Genomic DNA, 14,449 nt, shown 5'->3' on the forward strand with positions numbered 1-14,449 from the left:
AACTCTTCGATACCACTTATCTGCAACTTCTGGTTCCTGGTATACACTCAATTTAGCAATCTCTGGCACAGCTCTACTGAGAACATCCGGCACAACATGATCTTGGCCCTTTCTATGAATAACCTCAAAATCGAATTGTTGCAACCGCAAAACCCATCTGGCAAGCCGTCCTGTTGGTTCCTTCAGACTATGAATCCATTTCAGACTATGATGATCTGTTATCACTTTAAAGGAGTATCCCACTAAGTAGGGTCGTAATTTCTCGCAAGCATAAATAATGGCCAACAGTTCTCTCTCTGTGGTGGAAAAATTCCTCTCTGCTTTAGACAGAGATCGAGATATGTAACAGACAACATGTTCACCATCATCAAACTCTTGAGATAATACAGCACCGATCCCATACGCTGAGGCATCAGTCTGAACCAAAAAGGGTTTCGTGAAATCAGGACAAGTAAGTACAGGAGCGGAAACTGATGATGTTCTGAAACGAATTTTGACATTCTGGGGTCCAGTTCCACTTTTTGTGTTTACAAAGAAGAGTGGTAAGGGGAGAAATAACGGTTGAGAACTGAGGAATAAAACGCCTGTACCAGGACGCCATACCGATGACACGTCGGACTTCTGTGGTGTTCTTTGGAGTCGGAATGTTCAATACGGCTGTCACCTTATCCGGGTCGACATGAAGTCCATCTTTATCGACAACATATCCTAAATACTTAAGTTCGGATCGACAGAATTTACACTTATCCTGAGAGAGTGTTATACCGGCTCTATGAAATCTCTGGAAAATCTCTTCCAAAACCTCTAAATGTTGCTGAAAAGTCTCAGAAATACAGATTACGTCATCTAAATAAACAAAGACATGTGGCTCCAAATCAGCTCCCAATAAGGTATCTACCAATCGCTGCCAAGTTGCAGGGGCATTCGTCAACCCAAATGGCATTCTCTTAAATCGATAAAGTCCCCGACCAGGGACAGAAAAACTAGTTTTATCACGTGAATGTTTATCAACCTCGATTTGCCAATATGCAGAGTTAACATCTAACGAAGTAAGATACTTTGCATTTCTTAATTTGTCCAAAATACTATCAATAAAAGGGATCGGATAAGCATCCTTAGCCGTAACAGAATTTAGTTTTCGATAGTCCACGCAAAATCTCCATTTACCATTACCTTTCGGTACTACTAAGGCAGGGAAAGACCAGGCAGATTGTGATGGCTCGATAATATCGAGTTGCAGCATGTTATCAACCTCCTCATCGATAATCTTTAGAGTGGCGGGTGAGTATCTATAAGGGCGCTAACGAATGGGTTGGGCATTACCAGTATTAATCTGATGCTTCACTAAATCTGTTCGACCAAGCTTACCACCCATTAAAGAAAAGTATTTTGAAGTCAATTTATCCAAGGCGGATCGCTGTTCTGGGGTTAAAGTTTCCTGAGGAATAATGGCTTCAGTGATACAGATGTCCTGAGACGGCACACCAAAATACCAACAACCATTTTGCAAATCAGGAACGACACCAACAGTTTTCCAAAAATCGGTACCCAATATCAATGGGCAACTCAATTGCTCCACTACCAAAACACTGCAAACCGCTACCTTATCATACAAAACAATAGGTAAGTTAATTGCGCCAATCACTTTACTAGAACTATGATTTCCAAAATTGCACTGAGAAAAAGGTGATGATAACAATTGTATGTCTGAACGTTGTAATATATTCCATATGCTTAAACCAATAGCAGTAACATTTGCTCCAGAATCCAATAAGCCAATAAATTTCATACCAAATATCGAGACTTCGAGATGAGGACGATCATCACCCTTGCACTGTGCGAAGGCGTAATCTAGAATAGGGTAGCTGGGGTTACTAGTCGAGACCTTAGGAATCGAACTGATCTCTCGACTAACTAACAGTTCGCCCTCGGGTTTCCCGACCTACTACAATTTGGACATGAACGGGTAGTCACATTTTCCCGACCGCAACGGAAACAGTGTCGACGAAAGGGTTGTAGACAAGTACTACTCAAATGGCCAGTACTACGACAATTCCAACAAACCACCGGACCACGGGAATTCTGAAGGTGCGGTGAAGAATTCATTGTATGTACACGAGGGTTTCTTGGTCGCTGATACATCAACTCAGGCTCGGCGACATTATTAGGGTTTACTGGAGGAGGTTGCATGCGTTGAGTTCGCAATTGGATGTTCTCAATCTCTTGTGCTGCAAGTTCCAGCTCTGTGATGTTGGTGAAATTGTGAAGTGCAAGTTGATTTTGCAATGAGGGGAGCAAATTTCGGCGTATAATGCGAAGTTGCATTTCCTCGGATGGAGGTTCACGTAACTTTCGAAACAAGTTTCGCATTTGTGCAATAAAGATTACCGACTTCTCCACTGGACCTTGTGTCCTATTCCTTATATCACACCAAATATCCTCCTCATATTCTGACGATAAATAGGCAGACCTAAGTTTACATTTCAATTCTTCCCATGACCTGATATCACTGCGTATAGATCTATACCAAGACAAGGCTGTGTCCGAAAATAAAATTACTGCACAATGCAGCAGCTGATTCCAAGATATTCCACAAGCAAAACCCAACTCCTCTACACGCTCAATAAAATTGGTAACACTACCAGAACCATCAAAATGTAACTGCCATTTTGAAATTGTTGAAAAGCTCTTAGCCAGATCATCGGAACCTAACGGAATCGTGACATCATTAGCATTAGCAGAAGTAAACACGGGTACATTCCGCTTCAAGGTGGAATTAGATTGTGGAGGAAAGGAATAGTTCCTCGATGGGGAATAATAAGAACACGTTATTGGGTTAACTGGATCCTGTGAAATAACGTTCGTAGAAGGAATGGTGTGAAGTGACTGAACTAAATGTGTCGAAGTGTGGTCACAAAAAGTTGGTGCTGTTCGAGTAAACGGAATTGAAACAGGCCGAAACGAACAAGAGGGACCTGGATTTACAGATACCGTCGAAGGAATCACATTGGGTGAAAGATGCTGTGAGACTTCTGTCTGAGCTTGAGAAACAGGAAGAGGATGATCCAGAAGGGAGTCCTCTCCAGGGGAAGCCTCAATAGTAACCGGCACCTGCAAAATTTCCTCTACACTCATTGTCAAGGTTCTCTTAGCCATTTCTAACCTATCAATAATAGAATTTAGCTGAGTAGACAAACTCATTACTTCTTCAGAAAAATCAGGATGAAATTCTAATAACTTCTTGAAACGACCCTGGATATGTAAGGCCTTAGACCGCAACCTACTATACTCTTTATTAATATTTAATTCACTAAGACCTGAGATAGCACTTTCCAATAAATTACACTTTCCTGTACAAATATCAACTTCGTTATCAGGGTCCAATTCTATTACCTCAAACATCGGCAAGCTATTAAGTTTCTCTAATTTCAAATATAACCTTAAACGTTGACGCTTTTCAATAAGAGTACCAGCCGTGATAGCACCTCGAGATGATAGCTCATACTCAAGCTCATCCAGCTCCAATTTATTTATATCCATTTTTAATTATAGTCCCCTGTATGTATTGTGTATTGTGATGTAACTTGAGCAACTAAGCCGCTAACAAGGTACCGTGCACACAGTGCAAACCACCCCGTTCCAAAAAAAATTAAAAAAAAAAAAAAGTCCCGGGTTTGTACTGCCCCTAACCTACGTTAAAATCCCAATGACAGTATAAACGCTTTACTAAGTTGCAACACTAATCACTGTTAGTAAAACACCTCAGTAAGATTCCCCCCCAGCCCAGCAAAAGAATTTCGCCCAAAAAAATTCAATTCGCCTCAAAGATTTACTATAAGTAATTTATTTCATTAGCCCTGTCTAGCTGAAACGTTACATTAAAAGAAAATCTTAACAAGTTATAATCCTAATTAGGAACTGAAATGTAAGTAGATAAGTAATCTTCAAACTTTCAAACACCCTATAATATATTAAATCTACCACAAGGAAATTAAATTAAAAAAAAAAAACTTTCAAAAGAGAAGTACTATATAAAAAAAAATGAAAATCCAATCTCCCCTTCCTTCCTTAATTTCCATAAACTTTTTTTTAAAAATATTTTTGTTGAGCCTTAGTATGGGTATGTTCTAATGGAAGACACCCCATACTGGTAAAAGAGCACTAAGTGGAATTTTACCACCACCAGCTAACTGTACAAAGTTAGTCTACCCATTGACTGAGTTGGACAACTCCAATGTTTCGCGCCACTGAGTCATCCAACTTCCGCCAAACGCCCACTTTGTAGAGCGGATTTTTCTTTTTTTTTTCTTTTTTCCCTCCTTCTTTTTTCTTTTTCTTCTCTTTTTTTTTCTTTAAGCATCTAGTATATAAAATTAAAAAAAAGTATATGGAAAGCAAAAGGAAAAGAAAAAAAAAAACTCCCTATAATATAAGACAAGTTACTTGGAACCACTAATTGTTTCACCCTGTAGTACCAAAATAAGAAAAAAAAGATTTACTTCAAGTATCTTTTATACTACTTGTGTACACCCCTTTCGTCGACACTGTTTCCGTTGCGGTCGGGAAAATGTGACTACCCGTTCATGTCCAAATTGTAGTAGGTCGGGAAACCCGAGGGCGAACTGTTAGTTAGTCGAGAGATCAGTTCGATTCCTAAGGTCTCGACTAGTAACCCCAGCTACCCTATTCTAGATTACGCCTTCGCACAGTGCAAGGGTGATGATCGTCCTCATCTCGAAGTCTCGATATTTGGTATGAAATTTATTGGCTTATTGGATTCTGGAGCAAATGTTACTGCTATTGGTTTAAGCATATGGAATATATTACAACGTTCAGACATACAATTGTTATCATCACCTTTTTCTCAGTGCAATTTTGGAAATCATAGTTCTAGTAAAGTGATTGGCGCAATTAACTTACCTATTGTTTTGTATGATAAGGTAGCGGTTTGCAGTGTTTTGGTAGTGGAGCAATTGAGTTGCCCATTGATTTGCGTACTGACTCAATAAAAAAATTATTAATCTTGTCTGGGCTATTTAAGTTTAATGGTAAGTTAAAATTATATTTTGTTTTATTGTAAACATTTAATTGATTTATAGATTGCCACATCAACTTATCATTTTTGCTGCTTGTCACATATTCTAGATATGCTTTCTTTTCGCTGCGGACAGCCTGGGTAAACATATTTCTTAAGGTTTTATAGGCCTCCCAGTCTTTGATCTCACGAGATTTTTTATACTTTGACAAAGCTTTATTTCTTTCAGCTTTCATTAACTTTAGAACATCTGTAAACCAAGGGTTTGGTGACTTTAATCCTACGCTTAGGAGCATGTATATCAAATAGAGCAACTATTAAGTCAGTAAAAAACTGTAGCTTGTCCTCAACGTTATCGTAGTCTAAATAATATTTGACCAGTTGCAGTTGCACAAATCAGTGTGAAATCGATCAGAATCAAAATATTTAAAATTTCGGTATTCAATATACTTAGGAATGGTGGAAGGTACCGTAATATTAATTGAGCACTATATTAATTGATGATCAGAAATATCATGCAAATCCTTGTGATACACCGGCCCTATCAACAAATTTTCATTGGAGAGAATAATAACATCTAGTAAGCTGAAATTCTAGTTGGATTAATAACCATTTGTTTAAAATCAAAAGATTCCAAAAAATTATCAAAATCGTTACTAATTTTGTTATGACGTAATAAATTAATATTAATATCCCCCAACAGTACCAATTCGTCACACAAGGGCATTATAAACCCGACTGAATTTTCTAAAATATTAAGTGCATCAATTACATTATATTTTGGAGGTCTATAAAAAATACCCACAACGAGGGTGATTACTTTAAATTTAATTGTAAGCCACATTTGTTCCAATGATGCGTTGGAGTCTACTACATTAATTTTATCAACCTGTAAATTATCTTTTATATAAGCTCCCACTCCACCCCCTCTAATCCCTCTGTCAACTCTATAAAAATGGTAGCCATCGATATAAATTTCCTCGTCAGATACACTTACTCCTAGCCAGCTCTCCGAAATCGCCAAAATGTCTAGGTTTAAAGCCAGTAAATAATTTTGTACGTCCTTGATACTAGGCAGCAGGGATCTTACATTCAAATGACCGATTTTAAGATATTTTCCTAAAGAATCCATTGCAAAGTGAAAGGAGTAAATAACAAATAAATTAATAGAGAAAATAAAGGAAAATTATTAGATTAATTAAGTAGTTCTTCCAGAAAGCTTTCATTTTTAATTACGATTAAATCATCATTATCACTTTTTCTAGCTAAAATATTACCATTCCTATGCCAAATATATTTAAAACCGTGATTTTTTAGTTGTAGTTTCGCCTTTTTAAAAAGCTGGTAGGTTAGTGGAGTTAGTTCCTCATCCAAAAAGATGTAGCTTGTTGACTCACCCAGTCCTATGGCTCTACTCGTTATACGACCCTTTTTCACTCGTGCATCAATAATCATTTTTTTCGCGTCTGCGTTTTCTAGGGTAAGGATAACCTTTGTACCACTAGTTTTCGTAGGGACATACTTAATGGTGTTAAATGCGGTTTCAGATACTTGGACATCAATGTAGTTGAAAAGCTTCTTCAATTTTCCCACTGTGGTTACTTTATCTTCTTCCCTCTGCACTAGACCGGTCACACAAATATTGGACTTGACTTTATTCTGCTCTAAAATATTGTGATAATCCTTAATACTCTGTACCTCCCGCTTAAGCAGAGTATTTTCCTTGGATATCTCGGTAATTATGTCAAACAAAACCTTGGCCCTCGCTTTCTCCTCTTCATACTTCTCGTTTAGAAATTCCATAGATTTACGCATTTCTCGAAGTTCACCCTGCAGTTCTCTTATTAGCATTTTTAGTTCCAAATCTTCACCAGGTACGGAGAAAATTGTAGTTCTACGGGAGGATGAGGAAGCATTAAAAGGGCCACTATTAGTGCAATGATTGCAGCTCCAGGGAGCTTTTTCAGCCTGCATTAACCTGGCGTCAACTTCTGAAACGCCTCTACAAGATAGATGAAAATAGCCCTTACAGACACCACAATACAATAATATAGATGATTTTATGAGGGTTTGTAATTATAAAGGGTTTATATAGTAAAAATATATTATTCTGTCAACAACTCAATATATTATTCTATTATAAACAACACAGACGGACAATTCACAATAATTCGGTTTTGAGAAACTGAACCAAATACCTTTAAATAAAGATGGTGATACATTATTCACGTATTAAATAAGGAGAAAGATACATCGCCTGTTCCAGACGATATTCCCAAGCGTCGTTTATAAATCGCCAAAAACTAGGCAATCCGCTATACTCACGCGTCAAACGTCAGCATCGTCAACTTCATTACCGTTATTTAATATATTTTTTGTTGGCAACACTAAAAATTTTCAGAGTGACCAACATCAAAAGGACACAACCACTATAAAAATGGCGGCCACCATGCAGTGGTCATTTTTGGGTATCGTGGCCATATGCATTAGCAGTCCAGGTATTTTAAAGTCCGTGCTTCGGTGCATTTAATACCAATGCAATATTACGCGGCATTGGTATAATATTTTTCTAATGCAGGAATTACATGTGCAAAATCCGCATAGATTCGAAATTAATTTAGTGGCGATAGAAAGAGTCAGTTACGGTACGTATATTACTGTAAAAGCAAGAGAGAGCCGTGCGCGCACATTTTCTTTCTCTCTTCCCCTCATAGCTAGTGCATGGAATATGTATATATTTCAGCCAGTAGGTTTGCGAGTTTGCTAGCGTTACGCGAACAGTGATTTCTTGATTATTTCGTAATTTTAGTTCGTTCTTGAACAATTTTATAAATTAATTTTTGTTGTTCAATGCATTAATTATTTTACGTTTAAAGTAAATAAACTTCATTTGTTCAAATTTTGTGAATTTTCGGGTGAATAATAAGAAATTATGGCAGGAAATGATACAGACACTCAAGTGCTCCAGGACCATCAACTAAGAAGAAATTACGTACGGAAATTGTGCATAAATATACATATGAATGGAGCTAAAGAAGTTTTACTTCAGTTGTGTGGTCTCAAGCGCACTAATTTTTTTTTAAAGAAAAGTATCTCTTCGATTAGTAAAATTCAAAACTAGTATAACAGAAGATGTAAACAGTGAGACCAAATTGAAATGAAAAGAGAAATTTCTGAAAATAACAGAAAAACCTAAACAGGTAACGAAAAATTCATTCATTCGTTGTTCGTTATGGTTAAAAAAATAACCAGGACCGGTTATTTTACCAGGTAAGTGTTAAGTAAATGGTAATTATTACCAGAAGAACATTTCGGAGACTTTTCGCAAACTATTCCTCATGTAGTACCATTTAACATAGTTATTTTTTCTTGATTAGTGTAATAATTATTCATACCGACCACTGAAAAAATAGATGACAACACTTTGACATTACATTTTGATAATTTGGCTGGTGGTTTTATATTTAAGTTTTTTCCAAATAAATTCTAAATCGCTTATTAGAAAGTAATGAATATGGGTTTTTTTATGGTCAGCTTGGCAATGCACCACCCGGTAGAGAAGGAATAAAATAGAGCCAAGCACGGAACAATGGGTAATCCCATGATCTATTGGGCTTACAGCAGGTAAGTTATCCTTCCGCCAGACAAGAATGAAGAATACGAACCAAAGTTTCCAAATTCCAACCGTTCCAAAGCAACGCCTCTGAAACTGTAGCAAAAGAGCTTACCGAGTAATACTTAATATTCTGCGATTCATGCAATGAAATGCATTGGAGAAATCACAGAAGTCTGCTGCGGTTCCGTTACCATTATTCAAGCTTAACTAAATATCTTCTAGAAAAACAAACAATACATCATTAGTGCTTAAACCCTTAGTGAGGAAGATCATTCTTTGCTTAACTAAGATTTCTATGACTTTTAGATAAACATGGTAAAAGTGAGATGGGTCTACAGAGTGTTTCAGAACTATGGGATCAAACTTCTAGGGGTGATTTAGCGCAACAGTAGAAAATATTTGAGTATAGAAATCATGTTCGAAAAAGTGTCACTACGGCAGTACGGTCCTAAGACATGCTAAAATTTAGAAAGACAATGAATTGCTGAATAGGATTTAACACGTTTAATTTTTGCCTTTTGTATATGATATCATCACAACAATTATTCAAAATGTCATTGTCAATGTCAATGTCTAAAAATGTTATAGCCGATGATTTTAAATAATTCACCGGCGCTTGTGTGTTGTTATCTTTAAAAGCGATAAAAGAGATTGTTCTTTGTAGCCGCATTCCACATTGCCTTAGTCGTGCTATCTTATTTGTGAAGTTTGCAAAAATTTAACAAAAATTAATTGTTGCTAATGGAAAACCTTCCCAATCAAGAATTACTGGATATGCATTTCGCATACGAAGCAATAAGCTGCAATTCACGATTGTATCAAGAACTTTATCCCGAACGACAGTATCGATGATACAAAAAGTTTTTTGCTATTCATCGGCGGCTCTCCGAGACAGGCATGTTTAAAACCAATATGCATGATACTGGTGTTGCTCAAACCCTAAGAATAGTCAAATTTGAAAAAGAAGTCCTTCTGCGAGTTGCCGACGAACCACCAAGTAGTACACGTAGCATTGCTGAGGAAATCAATACGAGTAACTCTTCCGTCTGTCGAGTGCTACACAAGCAACAACTTTATCCTTACCACTTCCAGAATGTTCAAAGATTGACTGCAGCCGATTATCATCCTAGAGTTTAATTTTGTCAATGATTTCTTCATCAAATCGCTGCACAGCCTTTACGCTATGTTTTATGGATCGATGAAGCCTCTTTCACAAGACACGGTATTTTAAATAGTAAGAATAGCCATGTTTGACACGAAGAAAATCATCATGCAATTTCTCGTAGAAAACATCAGCAACGTTGGTCTGTCAACGTATGAGCACGCATTGTTGATGTTTATTTATTTGGGCCATACCTTAATAATATAAAACCTAAAATAAATAATGAAGTTCCAATAAACGCTTGACATGTTCCAACAAACGTTTCAGCATGATGGAGCGCCGGCTCACTTTGCTGTATAAGTACGTGAGGATTTGACTCGGCAGTTTGGGCCCGTTGGATTGCCAGACGTGGAGCAGTTTCTTGGCCTCCTAGATCATCCGATTTAACGGAGCTAGATTTTTTCTATGGGGACATGTAAAGTCCTTGGTCTACGAAACTCCAGTAGAAACAGAACAAGACTTAATTATAGCAGCATTTTAATTAATTAACGACTATCGAATTTTTAGTCAAGTCCGCCGAAATTATGTGCGACATTTAAATCGGTGTATTCAGGCTGGAGGACGACATTTTGAACAATTATTGTGATGATATCATGCACAATAGGAAAAAATTAAATGCCTTAAATCCTATTTAGGCAATTCATCGTCTAAATTTTAATGCGTCTTAGGGCCATAGTGAAGTAGTGATAATTTTCCGGACATGGTCCCCTTATACTCAAATATTTTCTACTGTTGCACTAAATAACCTCTAGAAAGTTTGATCCCATAGTTCTAAAATCCCCTGTATAACTAGCAGGTTCATTTATTTCACTAGCTTTAAATACAGATACTTTCGAGTTTATTCGGAAATGTAGCTGTTTCATGAACTAGCCGCCTTTACAGTATCCATTATGTAAGTAGTTCAATGGTCCTGGTAAGCTTAAAGGTTCCCTCTAGAAGTTTAATGGTACAAATTTTGCAATTAATAAAACCTATGGCCCAATGTTGTATGCATTCAGAAAGACATACAATATAGATTTAGAAGAGATTGAGCATGAAATTCAAGTAACAAGATCTTGTTTACATCTTTAAAAGGGAAATAGTGTTCTAATTCTCATTCACACTATTTGTCATATTATAGTCTTAAAATATGCTCACTTTAAAGATGTTTGTTCTCTTGTTCAACCCATCATGAAATCTTAATTAGGGAAAGTACTAATGAATTTTTTAAAGGCTTCTTTTGAATCTTTGATATAACTTATAATATTATTTTAGGTTGCAAAGGCTTTTTATGTGTTGTTACTTTAAGTAAAAGTAATTGTCAATAGTTTTCCGTACTAATAAAACAATGCCACCTGGGAACTTAGCTACAGTTATAAGAGTTTCAAACCTAGAATTTTTATAAGGAATTGAAAAATACTTACCATCTGTCAGTTTCAGTATCAGTCAGTCTTTTAAGTACAGCTTCAACATCAAAATCGTCACGTTGAACGATAATATTTAGTCTTGTGTAGCCTAAAATCTCTTTTATGTAGTAGTAAAACACCCATGTAGCTAGTTGATGCGTCACTCGATTTGACATTTCTATTGTGATGTTTAAAGATTTTCCTTGCATGTGGAAATATTTTTTCGGGTGGACTTCTGCAAATAAAAAATAAATGATTGGAAAAATTGAAACAATGGTAGCTCTGGTTTGGTTAATATGAAGATCAAAATTCTTTATTTTAAGATTCTCAGAATCTTATTAGCATTAGAAGAATGCTGAAAGATATTATATTTATATTATCTATTATACTATAGAACAATCCAGAAACCATCTAGTATTTCTTCTAGATTATTATACAATTCATATGTTATTGGCACTTCTACACGTCTAACCAACTCAGGTCTTTATTTATTAACCTACTTGTATCAACAAACCTGAGTCAGAAGTTAGAAGGTGAGCGATACCATTTCTCCCAGTAGAAGGATTCTACTAGCTAAAGGCCTACTCATATCACTGTAGTAGAGAATGTAGAGAAGGTTGACATACACAATAGGAAATCAGAGAATCGCTTTAAGTTAAGGTTTTACCTATAATTTTGTGTTGCATGTTAATGCATAGCTATTCCGGCACCCAAGAAAAATCTTCTTACCAAAGAAAATTTTTCAGTTTTAAATAACTGAAAAATTTTCTTTTATTTACTATTTCGCCATTTTAAATTCCTTCCCGGTATTTGAGGAAAATCTTGGATATTTTCCTCATTTCAAGATCTTCCTCATTTATAACTAACTCTTTATATACAAGAAATTTACCAGATATCTTTCAGGAGTTTGAAATCATTCTTCTTCCTCTAAGTTGTTATGAATATCTTTAATATCATAAAAGCTTAACGTTTATTTAGTCGGAATTCTCGGTACACATGAAATCATGTGTGGAACTACGCCAAGTATGCATTTATAGAGATAATTTACAAGGTTAAATAGATATTTATTAAATAATTATTCTAGTAGATACATCCCGTCTATTAATAGCTACAAAAATATAATCTTATGGGGGCTGATTAACCCAAGACATAATGATGAAGCAAAAATAATTGTTATCGTAATTAATAAAAGTAATCAACACTTTATAGCGTCTCTAGGTATGCTTATATCGTCATCGTATTACAGAAATATTGTAAGCATCGAGAGACCAGCTGATTCTCCAACATTTTGAAGAAATGATACAAGTGGCACACCGAACGATGTCTCGAAGGTTAGCGAGAATCTTCCGGAATAGCATTCTGCCGAGTATACAAGAAGCCGCATCGCCAATGGAAGTCAGTTCGGTGCAATAAAGTTCGGAATATTGGCGTGAGATTTAAATCAGACAAAAATAGTTGTAAATAAATCCAATAAAAATAAATATTTCTAATAGTCGTGAGTGATCGCGTTTCGTAAGTGTGTAATATTAGTTGACTGTTTTTGTACAATCTAGTATTTAAATCACACCTAACGAATCGAAAAAATGCTGCATTACGTTTTTAGCTAAATTTTATCATAGTCTAATTGACTTCTGCTTGCGTGACTGGCATTGAACACAACCACCCCTTTTTTGCAAACTGCACTAATACGTATGTGACTATGAAGGTGATGTGGAACCTGATTTGGAAAATTAATCTCCAGTGGTTTAAAGAGTTCATATGTGAGCCTGCATTTTAGATTTAGCGTAGCGTTACTCTATTTAACCTTGTAAAATTCAATTAAGAGATATTTGCGTCTTGAGTCATACTTTTACCATCTTGTGTAGGTTCAGCAGCTTTTTACTGCTGTTATTATCATCGTCTACAGATATTGTCATTACTCTGAATGTCCAAGTATGTCCTAATGTTTTGGTATTACTTTTGGATCTTGTCTTTAAGCTCTAAATCTCTAAGCTAGTGGTTGGGTCAACCAAATGGAAACCATAAGAAAGTGACAGCGAGTCCCAACAGAACTACGATAGAAGCCAAGGAATGCAAGGTAACACCACAGGGGGAAGTACTCTTACCCCTGCTGTGGTTTTATCGGTTCCACAGCACAACCCAATGGGGCAACCAGGCTCTGGTGGCCTCCTCATATTTTTCCAGGTATTTACAAAAAGAAAAGAGCTTTGAACGTTGTCGAGCACTGGTGCATGGAAAACAACTAAGGGTAAACTTTGCAAAACCACCCTTGTTGCCTTTATAAAAAGGAGGAAACTAGAGCCCATAAAAAACTTGGTGCTCGTTGGCGGATACCTGCGACTCGAAGATGCGGTCAAATATCTAGGGGGACCCTGGATAAAATACTTAGCTACAAGAAGCATGTAATAAATATGATAGACAAGGCCACGAAAACTTTTATTGTAAAAAAATATTCGAAAGAATATGAGGACTTTCACAAAAAATTATACACTGGGTGTATACAAAAATGGTGAAACTCACATTTACATACGCAGCACCATTATGGTGGCGTGCGGAAGAAAGGACTGTTATTCAGATACTCAACAAAACACAAAGAACAGCGTGTTTGGGTATAGAAGCGATGTCAACGACACCGACTGCTGCCCTAGAAAACTTGAAAGGGGTAAATCTACTACACTAGTAGCACGGGCTGAAACACGATTAGGTGCAAAAATGCTACTGTCGAATGACGCAACGATCCTAAAGTTGGACATAATGGTATATTCGACAAGATACAGGACCTTGGGTATGTTGCACTAAGAACGGACAAACCAGAGGTCATGCAACCAGATAACCCCTTTGTAATTAAGGAGGGAAAGGGACCACTGGACACAGTTACTGGGCTTAGGCAAGACGGCTACTCAGTAGGGTACACTGCGGCCATACGATCGAAGATCGGGGTTCTAGAGGATGGATAACAGGGCAGGCAACTTACGATGAACTTATATGCCTGGAAGCAACATACTTACAGGGAAACATAATAGATATCCTGTGTCCAACTGATGAGAGAAGGGGCGCCAAAGAGTCGAACCTTCGCAATCATTACAGAAGACCAGGCAGTAACAAACGCTTTAGGACAGTATGAGACTAGGTCAAAGACTGTACAAACCGCTGAGAGAAAAACAGGCCAGAGATAATCCTATTACAGAATATGGTAGCACGACTGCCCACAGGCCATGCACCCTCCAGGAAGACTCTCAGGAAGACCTTTA

The 14,449-nt window shown here is 36.8% G+C and overlaps 1 protein-coding gene across 4 annotated transcripts in view; it reads right to left on the reverse strand.

Moving 5' to 3' along the window:
• LOC126746095 (retinal guanylyl cyclase 2-like) overlaps positions 1-14,449 on the reverse strand; it is a 407,445-nt gene that overhangs the window by 266,102 nt on the left and 126,894 nt on the right. For all 4 annotated transcript variants that reach the window (XM_050454204.1, XM_050454203.1, XM_050454205.1 and 1 more), the window contains exon 3: positions 11,217-11,433. In XM_050454204.1, the coding sequence (XP_050310161.1) occupies positions 11,217-11,433 (217 nt within the window). The remainder of the gene's footprint in view (positions 1-11,216; positions 11,434-14,449) is intronic.

The sequence above is a fragment of the Anthonomus grandis genome, chromosome 17 (genome assembly GCF_022605725.1).
Source record: "Anthonomus grandis grandis chromosome 17, icAntGran1.3, whole genome shotgun sequence".
Lineage (NCBI taxonomy): Eukaryota > Metazoa > Arthropoda > Insecta > Coleoptera > Curculionidae > Anthonomus > Anthonomus grandis.